Below are 23,679 nucleotides of genomic sequence, written 5' to 3'. Positions count from 1 at the left end.
TCAAATTTCAGACTTTATTCTATCCATTAAAAGAAAAGATATCATATCATTATTATCCTGAAAAAATTAATAGTTTCTTGATTTAAAATACTGAATAGTCCGTTCATAGATTTTAACAGGTTTTGTTTATTTTTTAAACATCAAGGGATTCAGTAAAGGTCTGCAAATTGTGATTGGTATGTCCTCTTCGTTGCTTTTTTTTCTCCCTTTCCTTGCAATTTAGTTAAGGAACCAGTTCAATTTTTTTTTAAATAAAAATGATGTTATGTTTCTCTGTTTGTATCCTTAGAGGAAAAAAGATTAAAGCAATATAGTCCCTTTTCATCCTAGGCTCAATTGTATGAGATAGACTCTAAATTGTGTTAAGTGGTGGGAATAAGCCATTGTAGATGGTTTAACAGGAATTGAAAAATAATTAAATCTGGAGCTATTTTATATAAGTATGTTCTATTTTACTCAGAAAAAACAATATGGAGTCTTACTCTTCCATAGTTCAAAAAGACTGGAATTTGCATAATGGTGTTTACCCATCACGTTCCTTAAATTATAACTAATTAACATCTTCATTTTTTTTCTAGATGTATGTTTTTAATTTACAGGTCATATGGAAAACTCTATACTGATTTATTGTTTATATAATGAGTTTATATATATTTTAAAACTGGCAAAAGAGTACTATTTTTTTTTTTTTTTTTTGGTCGGAGTCTCACTCCCGTCACCTGGACTGGAGTGCGGTGGCATGCTCACAGTCACTCCAGCGTCGACCTACTGTACTTTGGCAATCCTTCTAACTCAGCCTTTCAAGTAACTGAATCTACAGGCACGCACTACCCGCCCGGCTAATTTTTGACTTTTTGTAGAGACGAGGTCTCCCCAAGTTGCCCAGGCTGGTTTCGAACTCATGGACTCAGGCAATCCACTTGCCTCCACCTTGCAAAGTGCTTGGATTACAGGTTGAGCCATCAAGGCCAGCCAGAGTACTAAATATTAATTGGGAAAATTAAATTAAATCCTAGCTCTTAGACTTAAAATTTACTTTTAAGCTCCCTTCCTTGATTTTTGTAAAAGGGATTAAAGTAGCACTTGTAAATTTTGAAAGTACTTTGAAAATTGCTAATGTACAATACTACTAGTAAGGTACAGCAATTTTGCCCCTCACAACTGTTATCAGACTTTAAATTGATACCATTTTAGTGCCTATAAATTGAAGATGATTTTTATCTCACTATCTTTTTCTGTGGAGTGACTTTTTTTTAGAAATAACTAAACATATGCAAATATATCTTTTAATAATTTCTTATTTTATAAAGGAAATCTATATAAGGATATAGATATCCTTTGAGAAAGTGAGTCTAACCCAAAAGTTTACCATATTTCTTTAAAAAAAATTAGTGCTATATTTATAAGTTCACTTCATGTTTTAAGACTTTTAGCAGTTTTTTAAAACTGTCACAAAGGAATCAAAGTTTGTAGTTGCTTATGGTAAAGTTTTGGCAACTGTAAGCCTCAAACATCAAGTTGGAACTTAACCTTTCCATTTCAGCCATATAGTTATCTACCCCAATATTAGTAGGTAGCTTTGTAACCTTTCTACATTCTAGATCACTATAACTTTGCAGTTTGAACTGTCCTCTTATTAACTCAAGATCCCAGAAACTTTCTGTCTCAAGGTATTTTATTTCTATGGAGCTATATAGGTGCATATATTGATTTATTTCCATGGAGGTATATAGTGTTCATATAATGATAAATTCAGAACGATCTGTTCTAAAGGATATTGACTTGTATCCCGAAATTTCTTTGAAAACTGATGTTTGTATAATATTAGTCATCTCTCGCCTAGTTCACGTTTCTTCAAAAAAGTACTTCTTAAATGAAATTACCTTCATTTACGATATCCCTATTTCTTGTGTTTTTTTTGAAGGTCCTTACTCTTTAAATGGATACAGAGTGAGAGTATACAGACAAGACTCTGCCACCCAGTGGTTTACTGGCATAATTACTCATCATGATCTCTTCACCCGCACCATGATCGTTATGAATGATCAGGTAAATAGCTCACCTAATATTTTTGTAGAGATTTTATAAATCACATAGTCCAAAAAATGCATCAACTTTGATATTAAGTCATTTTCATGGAGTTTCAGTCATATAATTCTAATAAGCTTCAGAGTATATGATGTTTCATAGAGGTCACTTTAGGTCACAGGGAGATAGTGATGCCAAATTTTTTTCAACACTGATAAAAATCAGTCTCTGAAATAGTGGTATGAAACTCTTAATTTAGTCTTTTTTTAAAATCCATGGGTCAGCTAAAATTTCCTTTCTGAAAGTTTGCATTTTTCTGTCTTTTCAGTAATAAAAATATTTTCCAGATGATTTCTTTTCATTAATGAAAACTTAATTGCATACTGTATAGTTCTTGTCACATCTACCAATGTTGGTATGCTCATTTAAGTTTTATGACGAATCTTAAGAATACAAGTTTCCTGTGAAGTTTTAAGTGACAGTGTGAAAGTCTTGGCATTTCAGATCTTTTTTTTCCTTTTTTTAATGCAAAAAAGAAATATTCACTTTTAAAGCTGTTGTTTGTTTACATGGAAAAAATAGGTATTTACACCTTTCTGCCCTAATGGATTGTACAGGTAAATAATTCAAATACTTTGCTAAAAGTTTTCATTAATGCTAGATAAATTTTACGGTTTCATTGCATTTTCTCTTTTCCTAGAATGGTAACAATTACTACTCAATGGATTACTAGATTGCCTTGAATTTTTACCCCTCAATGGATTACTAGATTGCCTTGAATTTTTAAAATAGTTCTTTCAGCAACCATATTATAAAATATTCATTTAACAATTTTTGTGTTTTTCTCCTCCCCTAAAGTCTGCCTTTCAGTTTTATTTTAGAGCTGTTTTTTGAAAATTACTTTCTATTTTTTTACTTGGCTTATTATTATTATTTCTTGAGACAGGGTCTTGCTCTGTCGCCTAGGCTGGATGGAGTTCAGTGGTGTGATAATGGCTCACCACAGCCTTGAATTCGTGGACTTAAGCAATTCCTGCCTCAGCCTCCCCAGTGACTGGGACAATATACATGTGCACTGTGGGTGGCTATTTTTTTTTTTTAAAGAGATTTGATCTTTCTATGTTAGAAACTTAGACTGGTCTGTAACTCTCGACCTCAAGCAGTTGTCCCACCTCAGCTTCCCAAAGTGACGGGATCATAGACAGAAGCCCCTGCTCCTGGCCTTTCCATGTTTCTTAAGATATACTTGCAATACATATATTTGCTTTTTAATTTTTGGTTCACAGTTGAAATAGTTTCAGAAACTTAAAAAGATAATTTTATCTTCAGTGATTAAAACTGATTATTGTAAGTGTGATAGTATCTTATAAGCTAGGAGTCCCTAACTGATTTCTAAACATGTCTACTAAGTAAATTATATATCACATTTGGTTAGCTCATTGGACTTAATTTTTGTTTTTGTTTTGTGTCATGGATTAGGTACTAGAACCACAGAATGTCGATCCTTCTATGGTTCAAATGACCTTTCTAGATGATGTTGTTCACTCTTTGTTAAAAGGTGAAAATATTGGCATTACATCACGGCGCAGGTCTCGTGCCAATCAAAATATCAACGCTGTTCACGTATGTATGTTAATAGGGATGGATTTTTTAACTTCTTTTTTAGGCTAGTAGGAATCAGGTAGTAAACAACCATTATTAATTGGTTATTTTTAGGGTCATTATACACGTGCCCAAGCTAATAGTCCCAGACCAGCAATGAATTCCCAAGCTGCTGTACCAAAACAGAATACTCACCAGCAACAGCAACAAAGAAATATCCGTCCAAGTAAGAGGAAGGGCTCAGATAGCAGTGTGCCAGATGAAGAGAAGATGAAGGAGGAAAAATATGATTATATATCACGAGGAGGTAGGACTGATTTTTATTTTTTTAAGGGAATGAGAAATAATATATTTTAGCTATGCTTACTTAGCATTTATTATGAAAAATAACTGTTCTTTTTTGAAAACCCACAGAAAATCCTAAAGGTAAAAACAAACAGTTGATAAATAAGAGAAGGAAACCTGAGGAGGATGAAAGAAAAATAAATATAAAAAGACTTCGAACTGACAATGTTTCAGACTTTTCTGAGAGCAGTGACTCAGAAAATTCAAATAAAAGAATAATAGATAATTGCTCAGAGCAAAAGCCAGAGCATGAGTTGAAAAATACAAGTACTTCAAAGATAAATGGAGAAGAAGGAAAATCCCAGAACAATGAGAATACAGAAGAGACACTAAAGGTTACTCAGCCCCCATGGGATCAAATACAGGAAGATAAAAAACATGAAGAAGCAGAGAAGCAAAAGTCTGTTGACACTCAGCTTCAAGAAAAAATGATTATCCATTCATCAGAACAGACCACACTTTCTGATCATAACCCTAATGATTTACTCCCTCAGGAATGCAATGTGGAAAAAACACATACAGTGGAATTGTTACCAAAGGAGAAGTTTGTGTCCAGACCACCCTCACCAAAATGTGTTATTGATATTACAAATGACACTAATTTAGAAAAGGTGGCTCAGGAAAACTCACATACCTTTGGCCGTCAGACACTTCAGAAAATGGATCCTAATGTTGGTGATTCAAAACATTCTATTGCAAATACAAAATACTTGGAAACATCAAAACAGGATTCTGACCAGAGCTGGGTCAGTGATGTAGTTAAAATTGGTTTAACCCAATCAAGTGTTATAAATGTTTCTTCAGGAAATGATCACCTGAATGTGGAAAAAGAAAAAAATCAGTATGTCTCTTACATGTCTTCTTTAAGTACAGTTTCTGTCATGGAAGATAAGCTACATAAGCGAAGTCCACCTCCAGAGACTATAAAACCTAAACTTAATACTTCAGTAGATGCTCACAAGACAAAATCCAATTCCTCACCTGAACTTGTTAAACCCAAAATAACCCATTCTCCTGAGTCTGTGAAGTCTAAGGCTACTTATGTGAACAGCCAAGCTACTGGTGAAAGAAGACTGGCAAATAAGATAGAACATGAGCTATCAAGATGCAGTTTTCATCCAGTTCCTACTCGAGGCAGTACATTAGAAACTACGAAGAGTCCTCTTATCATTGATAAAAATGAACATTTCACAGTTTACAGAGATCCTGCACTTATTGGGTCAGAAACAGGAGCTAACCACATTTCACCTTTCTTAAGCCAGCATCCTTTTCCTCTTCACTCCTCATCCCATAGAGCCTGTTTAAATCCAGGTACTCATCACCCTGCCTTAACTCCCACACCCCACTTACTAGCTGGGTCATCTGGTCAAACTCCATTACCCACCATTAACACTCACCCTCTGACTAGTGGTCCACACCATGCTGTTCATCACCCTCATTTACTTCCCACTGTGTTACCTGGAGTGCCTACTGCCTCCTTACTTGGTGGCCACCCGCGACTAGAGAGTGCTCATGCCAGCAGCTTGAGCCACTTAGCACTAGCACACCAGCAACAGCAGCAGTTGTTACAGCACCAGTCACCTCATCTTCTTGGACAAGCCCATCCTTCTGCTTCATATAATCAGCTTGGACTTTATCCAATTATTTGGCAGTATCCAAATGGAACACATGCATACTCAGGACTTGGTTTGCCTTCTTCTAAGTGGGTTCATCCAGAAAATGCAGTTAATGCCGAAGCTTCTTTAAGGAGGGTAAGTTACAGTGTGTTTTGTTGCATATCAGTTTGTATTTATTAGTCAACATGTACAGGTGCTTTTTCAATATATCTTTTTAAAGATCATTTGCTGTTATCAAATGTGTTAGAACTTCACAGTTTTTCCATATGCTTAGAAACATCAGAGTAGTGGAAAATGAAATCTCAGAAAAGCCTATTATATAAGAAGAGTGAGTTTAAAGTAAAACCTTTTAGATTGTAATGTTTATTATAGATTGAGATTTATGGTATGTACCAATAATTGCTCTGCTAAGTTCCTGAAAGTGAAATTTCTAGGTTAAAATTTATATAAAATCATAAGGCTTTTGATGTGTCATATCAGATTATTCTTAAAAACAAAAAGTTGTATTCCTCAGCTAAATATTTGTGTATTTTTTTTTTCCCTTTTTCTTTTTTTCTTTGTTGCCTGGGCAACAGTCTCACTCTGTTGCCCAACTGGAGTGTGGTGGCACACTCACAGCCACTGCAGTCTCGACCTGCTCGGCTCGGGTAATCCATCTACTTCAGCCTTCCAAGTAGTTGGAACCACAGGCACATGCCACCATGCCTGGCTAATTTTTTGATTTATTGTAGAGACAGGGTCTCACCAAGTTGTCCAGACTGGTCTCAAACCTCTGGACACAGGTAATCCTTTCGCCTAAGCCTTCCAAAGTGCTGGGATTACAGGCATGAGCCATTGTGCATGGCTGAATATTTGTGTATTACTGGTATATTACAAGGTATGGCTCTATAAGCCCCCCTTTTCCCTTACTAGTGCCAATGGTTGGATATTTCCAGTATTCGGGGATAAAGTTGCAGCTGAGATTTTCTGTTCCCCAACAGATTATTGCTGAAGGTGGTGGTATAGGGTTATGTGCTTTTTTCAGCAAATTAATTTTTATACCAATAAATGGTTGTTAAGAGTAATACTAGCCCTCAATATTAAAAAATGGAGAAATAAATTGTCACTTTTAAACTCCCAGTACACAGCCTTGTCCTTTGTACTGTTGAGGATGCTCTTCAAGTATTCCCCAGTCTCTTTAACACGTTTTTTTGTTTGTTTTTGTGGTTATAAAAAAAAATTAAGTTTTCCATCTTGACCATTTTTAAGTTTACCATTCAATAGTGTTAAGTATATTCACATTGTTGTGCAGCAGGTGTCCAGAATTTTTTCGACTTGTAAAACTGAAACTATAACCCTTAAACACTAAATCCCACTCCCTCAGGCCCTTGGCAACCACCTGTCTACTTTCTGTTTTTGTGGTTTTTACTACTTTAGATATTTCATATAAGTAGAATCACACAATATTTATACTTTTGTTACTGTCTTATTTAGCTCAGTATAATGTCCTTGATGTTCATCCATGCTATAGCATGTGACAGGATTTTCTTCCGCATAATAATTTATTGTATGTGTATGCCTTATTTCCTATATCTATCTTTGATGGACTTGGATTGCTTTTACCTCTTGGCTTTTGTGAGTAATGCTGCAATGAACCTGGATGTTTTTAGTACTTCCTTAATATCATCTATTTTGACAGCTTTCTGAAGTTGAGTGTGATCACAGTTGGCATGGTGATTCAGGAGACAGTTTTAGTGTCCTTTATTTCAGGGATAATATTTCTTACATATAGCATTGGTAATGCCAGTAGATGTGAGGATGATGTTCATCATGCCAAAACTTTGTCAGAGGAGCCATTATTTGGGGTAGCAGTGATGTAGACTGTGGTCACGGGTCCTTCCATTATTCCCACGTTGTGATGGATGACTTTGATGCTAAGGAACAAAAAAAGTGACTGGTGGTTGGTGATGAAGGATACAGTTCTAACTATGTTTGTTGTAAACATCAACTCCTTTTGGTTCTACCTTTATATGAACTTTGGCCTTTAATGAAGTTGCTAGTGATCTCTACAGTTATTCTGTACCAGCATTGCCATGTATGATGTTGACAAGATCTCAGTTCTAGAATTGTACTTTTATGGATCACAAACTTCCTAATCCCTTTCTTGATGGTGCCATTGGCCTTGTAATAGATGGCATCACACTAGAATGTATACATTACATAGTCAAAGTCAGTGAAGTCACTAATCACTACATTGTCCTCTTTACCAGAACTGAAAGCAGGCTTGGTGACCCAAGTGCCTAATGTACTTATATTTTTATTCTGACCCCTCACTCTCATGCTGCACAAAGATAAGCTAGAAGAACACAGAACAGCCAAGAACTGGCTAATAGCTTTGAGTCTTCTTCCCTAACTTAAATTCTGGAAAATAGATCTAAGTCATTTAAAAGTGGCTTGCAGCCAGGCATAATAGCTCATGCTTGTAGTCCCAGCACATTGTGGGGAATGCTTGAGGCCAGGAGTTTGAGACCAGCCTGGGCAATTTAGCAAGACTCAACTCTACAAAAAAATTTAGGAACTAGCTGGGTGTGGTGGCACCAGCCTATAGTCTAGCTACTTGGAAAGCCGAGTCAGGAGGATGACTTGAGCCTAGAAGTTGGAGGTTGCTTTGAGCTATGATCTCATAACCACTGTACTCTAGCCTGAATGACAGAGTGACACCCTGTCTTTAAAAAAAAAATAGGGCTTGAGATGGAGCATTACTCAGTGTGTATCACATGTACATAGACTTAAATCATGGTTGTCTAGCCTTCATGTTTGTAAGACAATAAATATTTTATTAACTGATTATAATTAATTAAATAAGTATATCAGATTTTCATTTGTTGTATAAAATTATAACATAAAAGAGTAAATTTAGGCAACATTTTGAACAAAAATGAAGATCTCTTACCCTACACTTTATTGTGACCAAAAGGGAAGAAGTAATACAAGCCCAAGATGCTGAATTAGGAAATAATTTTGAGTGGTATTTTATAGAGAAAATTTTGGTTGTCACTGCTATAATTGATTGCTATTTTAAGATTTCTGGATCCTTTTTTTTTTTTTTTTTTGAGTTGGACTCTCACTCGGTCACCCAGACTAGAGTGCAGTGGCCACTCCCGGCTACTGCAGCATCGACCTGCTGGGCTCCGGCGATCCTTCTGCCTCAGCCTTCCGAGTAGCTGGAATTACAGGTGCGCGCTACCGCGCCCGGCTGATTTTTTGATTTATTGTAGAGATAAGGTCCTGCCGCCCAGGCGAGTCTCGAACCCGCGGGCTCAGGCGATCCACTCACCTCAGCCTCCCAAAGGTGCGGGATTACAGGCTGAGCCACCGAGCCCGGCTTCTGGATCTTTTAAAACAGGTTATTTGAGACATATTTGATCTGATCCTTGTGTGTATATTTATATATTTTCTCTGATGTTTATGACCGTGGTGTGTATTTTTTAATCTAAAAACTTCACAACAGTATATTTGATCTGCTATCATACTGCTTTTGCATTACCATTTTGAGATATAAAATTCATTCTCTTTGTTAAAGGCAAAGGAGGTGGTATTTTCCTGATGTCTGACTGTTATACTATTGACAAACTCATAAAATGGGTTTTGGAAGAATGTCAGTGAGTTAAGAGTACAGAAACAATCCTTAAGCATGTAATTAGATAGTCGCAAGTCTCAACATAGAGATCACTGTCACCACATACTCATTTATGAGACTGGCAGCATATTGACGTATAAAATTAACTTAGACCTCTACACTTCCAAGTTCAATGGTCCAACAATAGCTTGTAGTGAAATGGGGAGTCCATTTGGGTTTTGAAAACGTAAGTATCTACCAGTTAATGGTAAATGGTTACATTGGTAAAGTTAATTATTTTTGACAAAAAGAATTGGTGAATGAACCTGATTATAATTCCTATTTCTGGTGAAATGTATTTTAGTTAAAGCATTGTTTTTGCTGTGAGCAACTTTATTCTTTTACTGTTAGAATCTTGGGAGATAACACAAACCTTGTTTCTGTGTACTGAGTGTATAGTAAGTTAAAGGCATTAATTTCAATATCTACTTTTAGTAAAGTAACAAATTTCTGGAAATTGCTTTTTAATATAGATTACTTTTTTACATGATATGGAAAAATTCATATAATTGTGTTGGTTACTTGTCATAATATTTTTCATAAGATGCATTTAGAAAAAGTTACAGTATTCACAAATATATTGCTATTAAATTTGTACTGTGATACTATGTTTAGCTTTTTCTAGTAACTGAAGTCTAGATTTTTTATTTTTTTGTAATAGAATTCTCCTAGTCCTTGGCTACACCAGCCCACCCCTGTGACCTCAGCAGATGGTATTGGATTACTTAGTCACATTCCTGTCAGACCTTCCAGTGCAGAGCCTCATCGGCCTCTTAAAATTACAGCGCATTCCAGTCCACCATTGACAAAAACTTTAGTAGATCATCATAAAGAGTAAGTTCACCAGTGCTTAAAATTACGAATACCTTGTCATTCATAATCTTTCTTAGTTCACCTTTCAAACAGTTAGTTTCAAGATAATGTCTTAAGACTAGGCCTTGTTCTGTTTTGATATACCTTATAATTTACTTGGTAATATTAGAGTACATGCAAGGATATATCTTTTACTTTCACAGTAGAAGGATATTGCATAGAGACTATCTTTGTATTTTGCAAGAAAAGTGATGACAAATCTTTATGTATTTTCTTTACAGAGAATTAGAAAGGAAAGCTTTTATGGAACCATTAAGGTCTGTTGCCTCTACATCAGCAAAAAATGACCTGGATCTGAATAGGTCACAGTCTGGAAAAGATTGTCACTTGCATAGGCATTTTGTGGATCCAGTAATTAATCAATTACAGAGGCCACCACAGGAGACTGGAGAGAGATTAAACAAATACAAGGAGGAACACCGTCGAATTCTTCAAGAAAGTATTGATGTTGCTCCTTTTACAACTAAAATCAAAGGGCTTGAGAGTGAGAGAGATAATTATTCCAGAGTAGCATCATCATCTTCTAGTCCTAAAAGCCATGTTATCAAACAAGATGCAGATATAGAACGCCCAGTGTCAGATCTTTATAAAATGAAGCACTCAGTGCCTCAGAGTTTACCCCAAAGTAACTATTTCACTACATTGTCTAATAGTGTGGTCAACGAACCACCAAGATCATACCCATCCAAAGAGGTTTCAAGTATTTACAATGAAAAACAGAGTAATGCTCTTGCAGCAGCAGCTAATCCTCAGACTCTGACTTCATTTATATCATCTCTTTCAAAGCCTCCACCTTTGATTAAACACCAACCAGAAAGTGAAGTTTTAGTAGGCAAGATACCAGAACATCTTCCCCATCAGATTGCATCTCACTCAGTAACAACCTTCAGAAATGATTGTAGGAGTCCTACCCATTTGACAGTTTCTTCTACAAATACACTCCGCAGTATGCCTGCTTTACATAGAGCACCAGTGTTTCACCCACCAATTCATCATAGCCTGGAAAGAAAAGAAAGCAGCTACAGTAGCCTTTCCCCTCCAACTTTAACTCCAGTGATGCCAGTAAATGCTGGTGGGAAAGTTCAAGAATCACAGAAGCCTCCAACTTTAATACCCGAGCCAAAAGACTCCCAGGCACATTTTAAGAATTCTTCTGAGCAGAGTTTGACAGAAATGTGGAGACCTAATAATAACCTCAGCAAAGAGAAAGCTGACTGGCATGTGGAGAAAAGCAGCGGAAAGTTACCGGCTGCTATGGCATCTGTCATTGTGCGTCCATCTTCTAGTACAAAAATTGATAGCATGCCAGTGATGCAGTTAGCTTCTAAAGATCGAGTTAGTGAAAGATCTTCAACTGGGGCAAATAAAACAGATTGCCTCAAGCCAGCAGAAGCTGGAGAGACTGGAAGAATCATTTTGCCAAATGTGAATTCAGACAGTACTCACACAAAATTTGAAAAATCCTTTCAGGCTGTCTCTCAGGGCAGTGTTCCCAGTTCAGTCATGTCTGCTGTAAATACAATATGTAATACCAAAACGGATGTAATCACAACTGCTGCCACTGCTACCAGTGTTTCCAGCTGGGGTGGTTCAGAAGTAATTTCCTCTTTATCAAATACCATTTTGGCCTCTACATCCTCAGAATGTACCTCTTCAAAAAGTGTCAGTCAGACAGTGGCTCAAACACAAGAATGCAAGGTCAGCACCACAGCTCCAGTTACACTAGCCAGTAGTAAGACAGGAAGTGCTATTCAGCTTAGTTCTGGGTTCTCAGGCACAACTGATTTTATCCATTTAAAAAAGCACAAGGCAGCGTTGGCTGCAGCTCAGTATAAAAGTAGTAACGTCAATGAGACTGAACCTAATGCTGTGAAAAATCAGACACCTTCAGCCTCCCTCCCTCTCGATAGCACTGTAATCTGTAGTACCGTTAACAAAGCAAACTCTGTAGGAAGTGGGCAAGCATCCCAGACAAGTCAACCAAACTACCATACTAAACTGAAAAAGGCCTGGCTTACCAGACATTCAGAAGAAGATAAAAATACTAATAAAATAGAAAATTCAGGGAATTCTGTATCAGAAATTATTAAGCCATGTTCTGTCAACTTAATAGCCTCTACATCTAATGATATACAAAATAGCGTAGATAGTAAGGTCATAGTTGAAAAATATGTAAAAGATGATAAAGTCAATAGGAGAAAAGCCAAGAGAACTTATGAATCTGGCTCTGAAAGTGGGGACTCAGATGAAAGTGAAAGCAAGTCAGAGCAAAGGACTAAAAGGCAACCTAAGCCAACTTACAAAAAGAAGCAGAATGATTTGCAGAAGAGAAAAGGTGAAATAGAAGAAGATTTGAAACCCAATGGAGTTCTCAGCAGGAGTGCCAAAGAAAAAAGTAAACTGAAGTTGCAAAGCAACAGTAATAGTAAGTTGAATTATCTTGTTTTGTCTTAGGTCAAATGGGCTGTTTCAGCAGTAACAATGTGGTTCTCTAAAGATTACTAAGTTTAAAAGGCATGTTTTACTATTATTTGCTTGTCTCAGCTTTATGTAAATGCTCATTGATCTCATTTCTACATTTCATAAGTACTCTCTAAGAGAAAATGAGAGAAGACTTACTCTTCCATTTTAAGAGTGTTGTAGAAATACATCTGTTTTACCTGCCTCTCATTGTAGATAATGTATGTAACCAATTGTGTAATTTAGTAGTTACTCATAATTTTGACCATTTCTAAGAACTGTCCAAATGCATTTATGGCTGTCACACCAAAAGTACATTCCTAAAATTAGCAAAGATGTGTACCTATAACAGTATTTACAGCCAAACACAGTGCCTCATGCCTGTAATCGCAGCATTTTGGGAGACTGAGATGTGAGGATTGCTTGATCCCAGGAGTTCGAGACCAGCCTGGGTAATATAGCAAGACCTCATCTCTACAAAAAAATAAAAAAAACTTAGCTGGTTGTGGTGGCATGTTCCTGTAGTGCTACTCAGGGATTGAGATGGAAGGATCACCTTAATCCAGGAGGTCAAGGCTGTAGTGAACCATAATAGTGCCACTACTTCCAACCTGGACAACTGAGTAAGACTTGGACTCAAATAAAGAAAAAAAATTTTTTTTAAATAGGAAAGAAATCATCACACATACTTATTTTAAGGCATATTTCTAGAAGAGAATTACAATTTTCTCTGGGTATATCTGGGGGGGATGGGTTTCAGGATGAATTGGTTTCATGGATGCACAAATGCTCAAATCCCTTATATAAAATTCTCAGATGCTCAAGTTTCTTATATAAAATACCATGGTGTAGTCATGTGTCACATTATAGTAGTCTTATAGGATTATAATACCATACTTTTACTATACCTTTACTTTGTTTAGAAACACAAATACTTAATATTGTGTTACAATTGTCTACAGTATTCAATAGAATAACATGCTATTCAGGTTGGTAGTACACTCTGATGTTCCTACAATTAAGAAATTGCCTAACAATGCATTTCTTGATACATTTCTCAGAGTATATTCACATTGTTAAACGATGCATAATTGTATTTGCATATAACTTACACATATCTTCTTGTGTACTTTAAGTTCTTTGTAAATTACTTATAATACCTATTACAATGTATACACATCATTTCATACAGATTCAACATAGTACCTTGTGTATGACAAATTCAAGTTTTGCTTTTTTTGGAACTTTGTGCAATACTTTTTTCTGAGAGTTTTTGATTCATGTTGGTTCAGTCCACGGATGCAGAACCCACTGTAATGGTGGGCCAACCACACTTCAGTGTAATATGAATGTGGCCTCTCTCTCACCCTCATCTCATCTAGTGACACAATTGGAAGCTTATTGAGATTGCCAGCTATGTAACTAGTAATGCTACTTACTCAAACATTCCTTAACACATATAAAAGTTTTTTTAAAAAAGGGAGAGACTTGTGGTTTTATGTGTTCATTTCTTTGTTAAAGAATTTCCATAATGAGTGTAGCTTCAAAGCATAATATTTATACTTTGTGACTGCAACTGGACAAAATAAGTGATGCCTATATTCACTATAAATGTGTTTCTGTACATTTTTACTATAGAAGTAGCTTTTCTCAGTCTACTTTTTCTTTTTAGGTATGTCGCACAATACAGAAAGCACTTAATAATTTCACTATATCCATGTGTTTATCCACAATACAATATACGAATTATCTGTGACAATGTGGACACTAAAGAAGTACTTTCACTAGCACTTGAATGCTTGAAGACTCATATTTGTGCCTTTTCTCTGAATGAGGTTTTCCCACATGCCTGTGGAGACCAGAGGCTAAGTGAAGGAGAGAAAAACACAGAATGGAATCATAGAAAAGGACAGTCAGAAAGTGAAAGAATGAAGGACAAGCTCAACTAGACAGATTAACAGACTGAAATGCAGTTATAGTCAGAAGACAGAGAGGGAGATTGACAACGAAGGATGCCTGCCATTTATTTGAATACTGGATTATATGCAGTGTTACTTTTTCTCATTCGTTCTCTTAGCCCCCTAGCCCGTGAATTCATGATAGGCTTAGTATGGTCAATAATTGTTTTTCTTCTCATTACATTTCCTTTGGTGTGTTTGAGTATTCAAATACTTTAGTTAAACTTAAACAAAATAGAGATAGAAACCTTGCAGCTTTTAGCACCTAAAAAACTGTTGTGAAGGTAAAGTTATAATATTAACTCTTTTTTTTTTGGGTTGGAGTCTCACTCTGTCGCCCAGACTGGAGTGCAGTGGCCGCTCCCGGCCACCGCAACCTCGACCTGCTGGGCTCTGGTGATCCTTTCGCCTCAGCCTTCCAAGTAGCTGGAACTACAGGCACACGCTACCACGCCCGGCTAATTTTTTTGATTTATTGTAGAGATGAGGTCTATGAAGTACATCTTCTGTTTTCATCTTGAAACTGAATGTACATTTTCCCAAGTTAAGAGTTCTAAGACAAAGACCAGAACCGAGTGCCTTCCTCCTCCCACCCCAGGTTGAGATGCTTAGTCATTTCTCCCCTAATTAGTAACTAGCATGTAGGTTTAGAGAGGCTATTTTAAGTCCCATTTGTTCACCCAAGTTCAAAGTAATATTAAGTCATTATTAAATGCCAGTTTGTTGACTTGCTTTTGTTCTGGGCTATCTTAGAAAAACTTTTATTTACTTTTTTTTTTTAAGGGTTTTTTTTGAAACAAGGTCTTGTTATGTTACCCAAGCCGTATTGCAGCAGCTATTCTTGTGGGCACAAGCAATTCTTTTGCCTCAGCCTCGTAAATATAGAAAAGTTCTTTAAGTTGGGATTTTTGATTAGTCAAGGAACTTCTAAATTTGAGTAGATGATCTACTTCATGGATTAAATATGACCATTTTCCTTCTAATGTTTAGTGGGGTGTTGTCAGCAGCCATGGGCAGTCAAAAAGAGTGAGCTTGGCTTGCACCTCAAGGATATAATATGATTGATTACATACACTATTACACATGTACAGTTAATATATTTTATACACACATACACGTCCAATAGTGTGTTTATTAGTACATTCTAAAGCTAGATAGGATAGTTTTTCCTTTATCTATTGTTTTGGAATGTCTTCATATCTGCTACTTTCTGTTTATTAACGTTTGGCTACTTTTCCATGACTAAGTTTTATGTTCTATTTTATTTCACATTTTGATTAATATTTTTACATTTTATCTGTGACCTGAAATTGCCTACCATATTTAAACATATCTATAAGTCTTATGATAGACAAAATGAGTAGTTTAACTAGGCTTAGAGGTAATTTATCTCCAAAAAAATATTTTTTAAGGGATAATGTATCAAAGGTTGGCATGTACTGTCTCTTACTTTCTTCTCCAGTTTCTGTTGCTAGAGCAGCTATTTATGGATTTGCTAATAGAGAAGTAAGGTTCTTATTATATAAAAGGACAACTGTCCATTGAGTTAGGTATTTTTTGTTGACTATAAATGTCCTAATTTAAAACTTTGAGTTTTAGGTATTGCCAATAAATTAGATATAGTGAATTGAAAGATGAAGTTTTATTTATTCTATTAATACTATTTCAGTTAAATTAATAAAAGGAGTTTGCAAAAGTCGTGTGTGATCTAGTCTAGAAGCAAAAATTTTAATATCAAAGAAGCAAAAATTATAATATCAAAAGCTTTCTGTATGAATTGGGCCCTCATGTCTTTGTAATTCATTCATTCCTTTTTTCTTTTTAAAAACTCTTAAGTGTCTATTTTGTGTCACATAATTGAGATTTACTCTGAAATGTCTGGTTCTTTATTGTAATGCTGTTTAAATTAATATTCACAATGATGTAGTAATTCATACTCCAAAGTATTTCATTGTCTGAAATTAAAAGCATATAGTCAAAGTAGAAATAGGTTATCTTTAGTTTATTCTGTGTAATAAATTAAAAAGGTAAATGAATTATTAGACACAGCAGTCAAAATTTATCAGAAGTGTAACAGTTCTGTCATTCTGACTTCTGAAAACTTTGAATTTTTAATATCTATAGGAAAAATTTGTCTCATACACAATGGAGGAAATAACAAACCTTTTGCTTAAGTCTTCTGGAAACGTTTTGATACCATAAGTGGGGTGAGGGGTTGAATATGCATGTGTGTTTCTCTAGTGGATTAAACCAAAAGGCTTCTTGCCCTGAGACAGAAGAGAAAGCATATAACTGTAAAGAACCAAGCAACAGTCCTGAAAGTGCTTAATAGTTGGACCTGATTTCAAATGGGTCATTCGGTAGTTTAAACACAGTATGTTCTTTATTAAAATGGGTGATATTTCTGTAATTGTACTGCTTATACCAACGGTTCCCAACCTTTTTGACATCAGGGACCAGTTTTGTGGGAGACAGTTTTTCCGCAGATGAGGGGGGATGGGATGGGATGGTTTGGCTTCAGGATGATTCAAGCACATTACATTTATTGTGTACTTTATTTCTATTATTACATTGTAATATATAATGAAATATATAGCATTACTGCCTCAGCTCCACCTCAGATCATCAGACATTAGATTCTCATAAGAAATGAGTAACCTAGGTCCCTCACATGTGCAGTTAACAATAGGTTTTACACTCCTATGAGAACCTAATGCAGCTGCTGATCTGACAGGAGGCAGAGCTCAGTCAGTAATGCCAGCGATGGGGAGTGACTGTAAATATAAATGAAACTTCACTTGCTTGCCCACTGTTCACCTCCTCCTGAACAGCCCAGTTCCTAACAGGCCACGAACTGATACTGGTCCATGACCCAGGGTTTGCGGATCCCTGGTTTATACTGTCAGCAAGTATGTAATAAATAGTGGGAGTTGTGGACAAAAGTTCTGATAAAGAGTTTCTGCAAGACTATCTAGTCTCAGAAGAATAGTTGTACCTCTGATCCCCAAAAAGGGCATGATTAGAAAATACAAGGGTAGGAAATATAGTGTAGTCTTTCAACATGACAGAAATAGCAAACTATGCCAAACTAATATCTAACATACAATTATATTAATATGGTGGAATAAGTACACTTATAAGTTAGAATCAACAAATATACCTGGTCCCAACATAGCTTGAATATGTTTATAAAAATTTAATAGGCAAATTTAATTTTTGTATAATTTTTGGGATGCTCCTGGCCTAGTGATTCTTCCTCCTCTATAGATGACTGGCTATTTGAGCCAATGTTTATATACTTGTTAAGCTCAAGTTAATAAATGTTGATGGAGTTATGACATAGAGTATGTAAATAAATTGATTTTTTTTGGCAAATAGACTCTACCCTTCTTTGATTTTTTTTTCCATTAATAAATGCAGGCCTGTTTTTTTTCTTTTACTATCTTTAAACCTTTTTATTTTTCTAAAAGTTACTGCTGCTCTCAATATGTTAATATCAAATGCAGGATATTATAATAAGGGAAAGATATTAGGAGAAATATTCTAGCCTCTCTTCCAAATACAGGTTTTATAAAATCACTTGTCTTTACCTTGGAAAATCAGATTAGGTATTTCACTATAAATATGTTGTAATTAGTCTGTAGTTTCAACATATTTCTAAAAGTATATAAACTTTTGATATTTATATTCTTCCTATGGATCTTGAAAGAACTTTCTCCTGAACCAACTTATAGTATAGAAGAACTGTGTTTTTAGTTACTGATTTACATAGATTATGAATGATTATTTTGCTTGCTATTCTATATATGTGAAATATGTGTATATAAATATATGTGATATATAAAGTCTATATACATGTATTAAATATATCAAAAGGATTACATATCTAACCCTTTGCACTCAGAGACATCTCATGGATCACCTACCAGCAAATTGACCACACTTTTTCTGTTGTTCGAAGAAGATGTGGAAGGACACACTCATGATTCCTGGAAACTGCTTTCCAACTGATCAATCATATCTCAGTATATATTCCATCTCTTTATTTGCTTTTTCATGCAAAATTGAATGGAAAACTTCATGGGAACATCCATTTGTGAAAAATTTGCACTGGCATAAGTGTCCTGTATAATCACCAGCAATCTCTTTATGTTCTCTGAAAGGGGACATCTGAGTGGTTTGCTAGATTTATGATGTTCCCCCTCAGAGGGGACATCCAAGTGCAAAGGGTTAATATGTAAAGAGTTCAGTTAGCTGGAAATTGTATTCAGTTCTGCATTTCTAGTACACTGACATAAGAGTGGTTCATTTGGCTAGTAGAATTGCTTAGTAGGTAAATAGAAATGCTACTGTGGACTTTTAGTTATTAATCAGTTTCTAAAACTCCTAATGTCTTTATTTATTTTCCACAGTCTTACTGTATTATCACAGTTGTATAACTTGAGTTTCATCTCCAGTTTAACATCTACAAAACATAATCTTACTAAACCTGTTACTGATTTTACAGCTGGCATCCCTCGTTCAGTATTAAAAGACTGGCGTAAAGTCAAGAAGCTGAAGCAAACTGGGGAATCCTTTTTACAGGATGACTCCTGCTGTGAGATAGGGCCTAATTTACAAAAGTGCCGAGAATGTAGACTGATTCGCAGTAAAAAAGGAGAAGAACCAGCTCACTCACCAGTATTTTGTAGATTTTACTACTTTAGACGGTAAGTGAAAATATAAAATTGGGAAAAAAATGTATTTATTGGAATTGGAAATTATACTGTTATTCTGAGCATCCCGTTTGGATGGGGGAATGGGACTTTTTGTTTTCTCATTTCTGAAACATTACAAAAACTTGTTAAATCCTTTTGTAATAAATTTTAACAATAGCTAACAATTGAACTAAATACATATTCACATTGTTACTTGTGTTCCATGTGACCTTTCTATTCTGAGAGAGATCTGTTCTTCTTATTGAGAAAATGTTGATTTTTTTTCTAGAAAATGTATTTTATTTAAGGATGTTTAAAAGATTTATATACTTTGGCCAAAACAATGTAGTATTTATATGTGTGCTTTAGCTAGTAATCACAAAAAGTCTGTAAAGTTTGGTAAACAATCTAGGCAATTAAACTTAAGTCAGTGCATCACATTGCAGTACCCATACTTTTGCTTTCCTAAACATTTGTAGCTGTAAAGGTACGAGTTATAATGACAAAGAGGATTTGTTCATACCAAATCACATTTTATAGGTTTTATAGTAAAATATAAAAACCACTTAACAGTTGTTATTAACCTATATACTAATTTAATATTATATAGTACATTAAAACTAAAAATTGAAATATAGACTTGTACATAAAGTATAGAGTTCAACTAAAGGATAGCTGAATTACCCATCCAATAGAGATGTCACATTCAGGAATCACTCTCGGTTGTGAATTCCATCTCTGTCCTTTAGTTCCTATGTGACTTAACTATAATAGGAGTATAACTAAGCCTATCTCATCTGTAAAATGTGAATAATAAAGGTATCTACCTCAGAGGTTTAATGACGGCTAAATGAGATAAAGTGTGCAACGTCTTTAGTGCACACATGAAAGGCTCTATCAGCTGTAATTATTTTCCTAATTTCTTCTGCTTCCTATAAAGTTTTGAGATACTTTACTTTGGTAATATATTATACTGGTAGCCTCATAGAGATCCCCAAGAAATATGCATTAATAGGATCAGACCAGGTTTTATTTCTTCTTTACTTTTTAGCCAACAGTCCCCAAATGACAGCTTCAGGGAATAGTTATAGGAGATGTAGTACATATGGAAGTGTACCAGAGATGGGGGGAAAAAAAGGAATCAAAAGGAAAGTAGATTTTGAGGGATAAGAAAATCTAGGAAAAGTGTGAAGAAAAGAAATGTTCAGGCAAAGATTGCAACATAAAACTGAAGATGATGGGTAATGACAAAGGGAAAATTTTGGTTTAAAGAAAAGAGACCAGCACATTAGCTCATTTCTGTAATCCCAGCACAGAGGCTGACATGCAAGGATTGCTTCAACCTGCAAGTTTGAGACTAACCTGGGCAATGTAACGATACCTTGCCTTCTACAAAAAATTAACCCAGCGTGGTAGCCCGCAACTGTAGTCTCAGCTACTCTGGAGGCTATGATGGGATGATTGAGTGGCCTAGGAGTTTGAGGCTGCGATTAGCCGTGGTTGTGCCCCTGCACACCAGCCTGAATGACAGAGTGAGACCCCAACTTAAAAAATTAAATACATAAAAGTGTCATTTTAATTAATTAAAGCATATGTGGCTTTTTAAAAAACTTCTTTCAGTGAAAATCTTAAGGCAATTTAGATTCAACTTTAGTGATTCCTGATTTAGGTTATGTATAAAATAAAGCATTGCTCTGGGCAGTATTGAGCCCACATTTTTACTCTTGTCACTCATCATAGGGATGAAGTTAAGTAATTAAGCATAAATTATCTTATTTAATGAAATAACCTAAAATTGGTACAGCTTATCCTTGCCATTTGCATAACACCTATGAGTTATATAAACGATTACATTAATTCGGTCATTAAAGTGTATAAACTACCCTATTCTCCTGTTTTTAAATTATAATTTAGAATGCAGTATAAATATACCAATTATAAACTTATGTTTAAAAACTGGATTTTTGCTTTCATTTGTTGGTATCTAATGCTTTTATGTTTTAATGTTTCAGATTGTCATTTAGTAAAAATGGAGTGGTTAGAATAGATGGTTTCTCTTCTCCTGACCAATATGACGATGAAGCTATGAGTTTATGGACACATGAAAATTATGAAGATGACGAACTAGACATAGAAACTTCTAAATATATCTTGGATATAATAGGTGATAAGTTCTGTCAGTTAGTAACATCTGAAAAAACAGCTTTGTCCTGGGTGAAAAAGGATGGTAAGGAAGTTAAATATAGCACAACTGTACACATTTTAAGAATTTTTTAAAATCATGTTTAATCTGTAAAAGAAGTTCCTAATCTTATCTAGTTTTGTTGATTTTTAATTATGATAATGACACCTTTTTATGCACAAGTGTACCTATATGTACTTAAGGCTACGGATATTTTCCTATTCAGGTTGGAAAGAGTGGATTAACCACTTAAGAGATTGCAATAGCATTTTGCTGTTTTTTCCTTTACAATATAAGTTAGTGTGATAAAACCACTTTGGATACAATATTGAGAAATTTCAGCATTTGACATAAAACAGTCCATCCCAGTATGGCCTTTGGCAAATAACCTCTGAACATCAGGCAGGTCTGTGAAACAGATAAGATAGCTACCTCATAAATTTATTTAAGAAGTAGTTATGTTAATATGTTTATGTAAAGAACTTAACAGTATCTAACACTAGATGGCCTAAATACTAAAAAAATTTATTTCTCTTTTCCCCCCCTTCTCTAAAATCAGTGCTTTATCCCCCAAGGGACATTTGGTAATGCTGGAGACATTTTTGGTTGTATATCTGAAGGGAATGGGGGTATGCTGCTAGCATCTTATAGGTAGAGGCCACAGATGCCATGGAACATCCTACAGTGCACAGAATAACCCCTCATAACAATAAATTATTCAACCCAAAATGTCAGAAGTGTCAAGTTGAAAAACCCTGCCTTAGTTATAAGCCATTTTTATATCACTTATAATTATTTGTGGGTCTTAAGACAAATTATTAATTACTTCATGAAATCTGCTGCTATTGGTCTTTAGGTAATGTAGCCTTAAAACTTCTTGGTTTGCCTTTACATTTTTATTTTTGCTGTATTTCAGCCAAAATTGCACTGGAAAAGAGCATGTTTGCCTTTAAATTTTTGTTTTTATTCTGTATTTCAGCCAAAATTGCCTGGAAAAGAGCAGTAAGAGGAGTCCGGGAGATGTGTGATGCTTGTGAAGCAACATTGTTTAACATTCATTGGGTCTGCCAAAAATGTGGATTTGTGGTGTGCTTAGATTGTTACAAGGCAAAGGAAAGGAAGAGTTCTAGAGGTTGGCTGATAAGTTTATATAAGTTGAAATTTTTAACCATTTTTTTTTTTAGGATCATTAATCTGAAAAATTAGATTTTTTTCTACCTTTTCTTGATTTCTAAATATATTAAATACATTTTGTGATGTTTGTAAGAGGAAGAGTACTCATAATTTACTAGTGACTATATTTTTCTATAATTAACCAGCATTTATAGCCTTCAGTCTTGGGAGTATATTCATTCTCTCATTTCAGGTCAATAGTTCCTTAATGTAGCCCAAATTTAGGTTAAGTCTTGTTGCTTTAATATTCTAGTGTGTGGACCAGACATAGTGGTCCTTGGGAGGCTGAAACAGAAGGATTATTTGATGTCAGGAGTTTAAGATCAACCTGGACAACATAGGAAGACCCCATCTCTATTTTGTTTAAAAAAGTATTTAATTAAAAGCGTTAGCTGAGCATGGTGGCACGTGTCTATAGTCCTAGCTACTCAGAAAGCTGAGGTGAGGATCTCTTGAGCCCAGGAATTTGAGGTACAGTGAGTTATGATCTTGCTACACCTGCCTGGGCAACAGAGTGAGGACACCCCCACCCATCTCTGTTTAAAAAATAAATGTAAAAGATTCCAATGTGTAGTCGTTTTCGAACCTGTTAATTATTCAGTCATACTTACAAGTCATAACTGAGTACTTACTAGTATAGTTTGATTTTTCTGAATATTAGTCTATAGAGTTCAGATTAAAACGTTGAAGAATATGCTGCCACTAGCAACGTTTATCCCTGTTCTTAGAGAATGAAGAAGAAATTCTTATAATTTGAAAACAGACTTTTCAACAGTTATTTCTAATGTCTTAGTAAATAAAATGGCACATAAACAGTGTTCACGTGTTAATAAGGCTTGAGATAATGCAAGGCTTATTAAAAAAAGGAAGTAACTTAACTAAATGCATCAAAAGTATTTCAGAAAAGGTTTATCCAAGACAGTTTTCGAAGTGACTGCCTAATACTGGTATTTAGTTATCTGTTAGGGCCAAATTTCTGATGAATTGAGAAGAATTAGTATTGTGGAAGTATTAGAAGTAAATACTGGTTATAGACTGTCAGTGTCTTTATATAGTGAATGTCATTTCCATCATCTAGGTAGCTGTT

At 35.2% G+C, this 23,679-nt stretch overlaps 1 protein-coding gene across 6 annotated transcripts in view; it reads left to right on the top strand.

Moving 5' to 3' along the window:
• Window positions 1–23,679, top strand: part of JMJD1C (jumonji domain containing 1C) — a 265,229-nt gene that overhangs the window by 216,570 nt on the left and 24,980 nt on the right. For 5 of the 6 annotated variants that reach the window (XM_008056064.2, XM_021711362.1, XM_021711360.1 and 2 more), the window contains 9 exons: window positions 1,925–2,049; window positions 3,508–3,651; window positions 3,745–3,937; window positions 4,045–5,726; window positions 9,911–10,083; window positions 10,344–12,547; window positions 19,048–19,249; window positions 21,250–21,464; window positions 22,399–22,551. In XM_008056064.2, the coding sequence (XP_008054255.2) occupies window positions 1,925–2,049; window positions 3,508–3,651; window positions 3,745–3,937; window positions 4,045–5,726; window positions 9,911–10,083; window positions 10,344–12,547; window positions 19,048–19,249; window positions 21,250–21,464; window positions 22,399–22,551 (5,091 nt within the window). Of the gene's footprint in view, window positions 1–1,924; window positions 2,050–3,507; window positions 3,656–3,744; window positions 3,938–4,044; window positions 5,727–9,910; window positions 10,084–10,343; window positions 12,548–19,047; window positions 19,250–21,249; window positions 21,465–22,398; window positions 22,552–23,679 lie in introns of all 6 variants that reach the window. The other variant, XM_021711364.1, reaches the window with a different exon arrangement.

This window comes from Carlito syrichta, unplaced genomic scaffold, assembly GCF_000164805.1.
Source record: "Carlito syrichta isolate Samal-C Ts95f unplaced genomic scaffold, Tarsius_syrichta-2.0.1 Scaffold302087, whole genome shotgun sequence".
NCBI lineage: Eukaryota > Metazoa > Chordata > Mammalia > Primates > Tarsiidae > Carlito > Carlito syrichta.
Note: the sequence above shows the minus strand (reverse complement) of the source record. Positions and strands in the feature narration are given on the sequence as shown.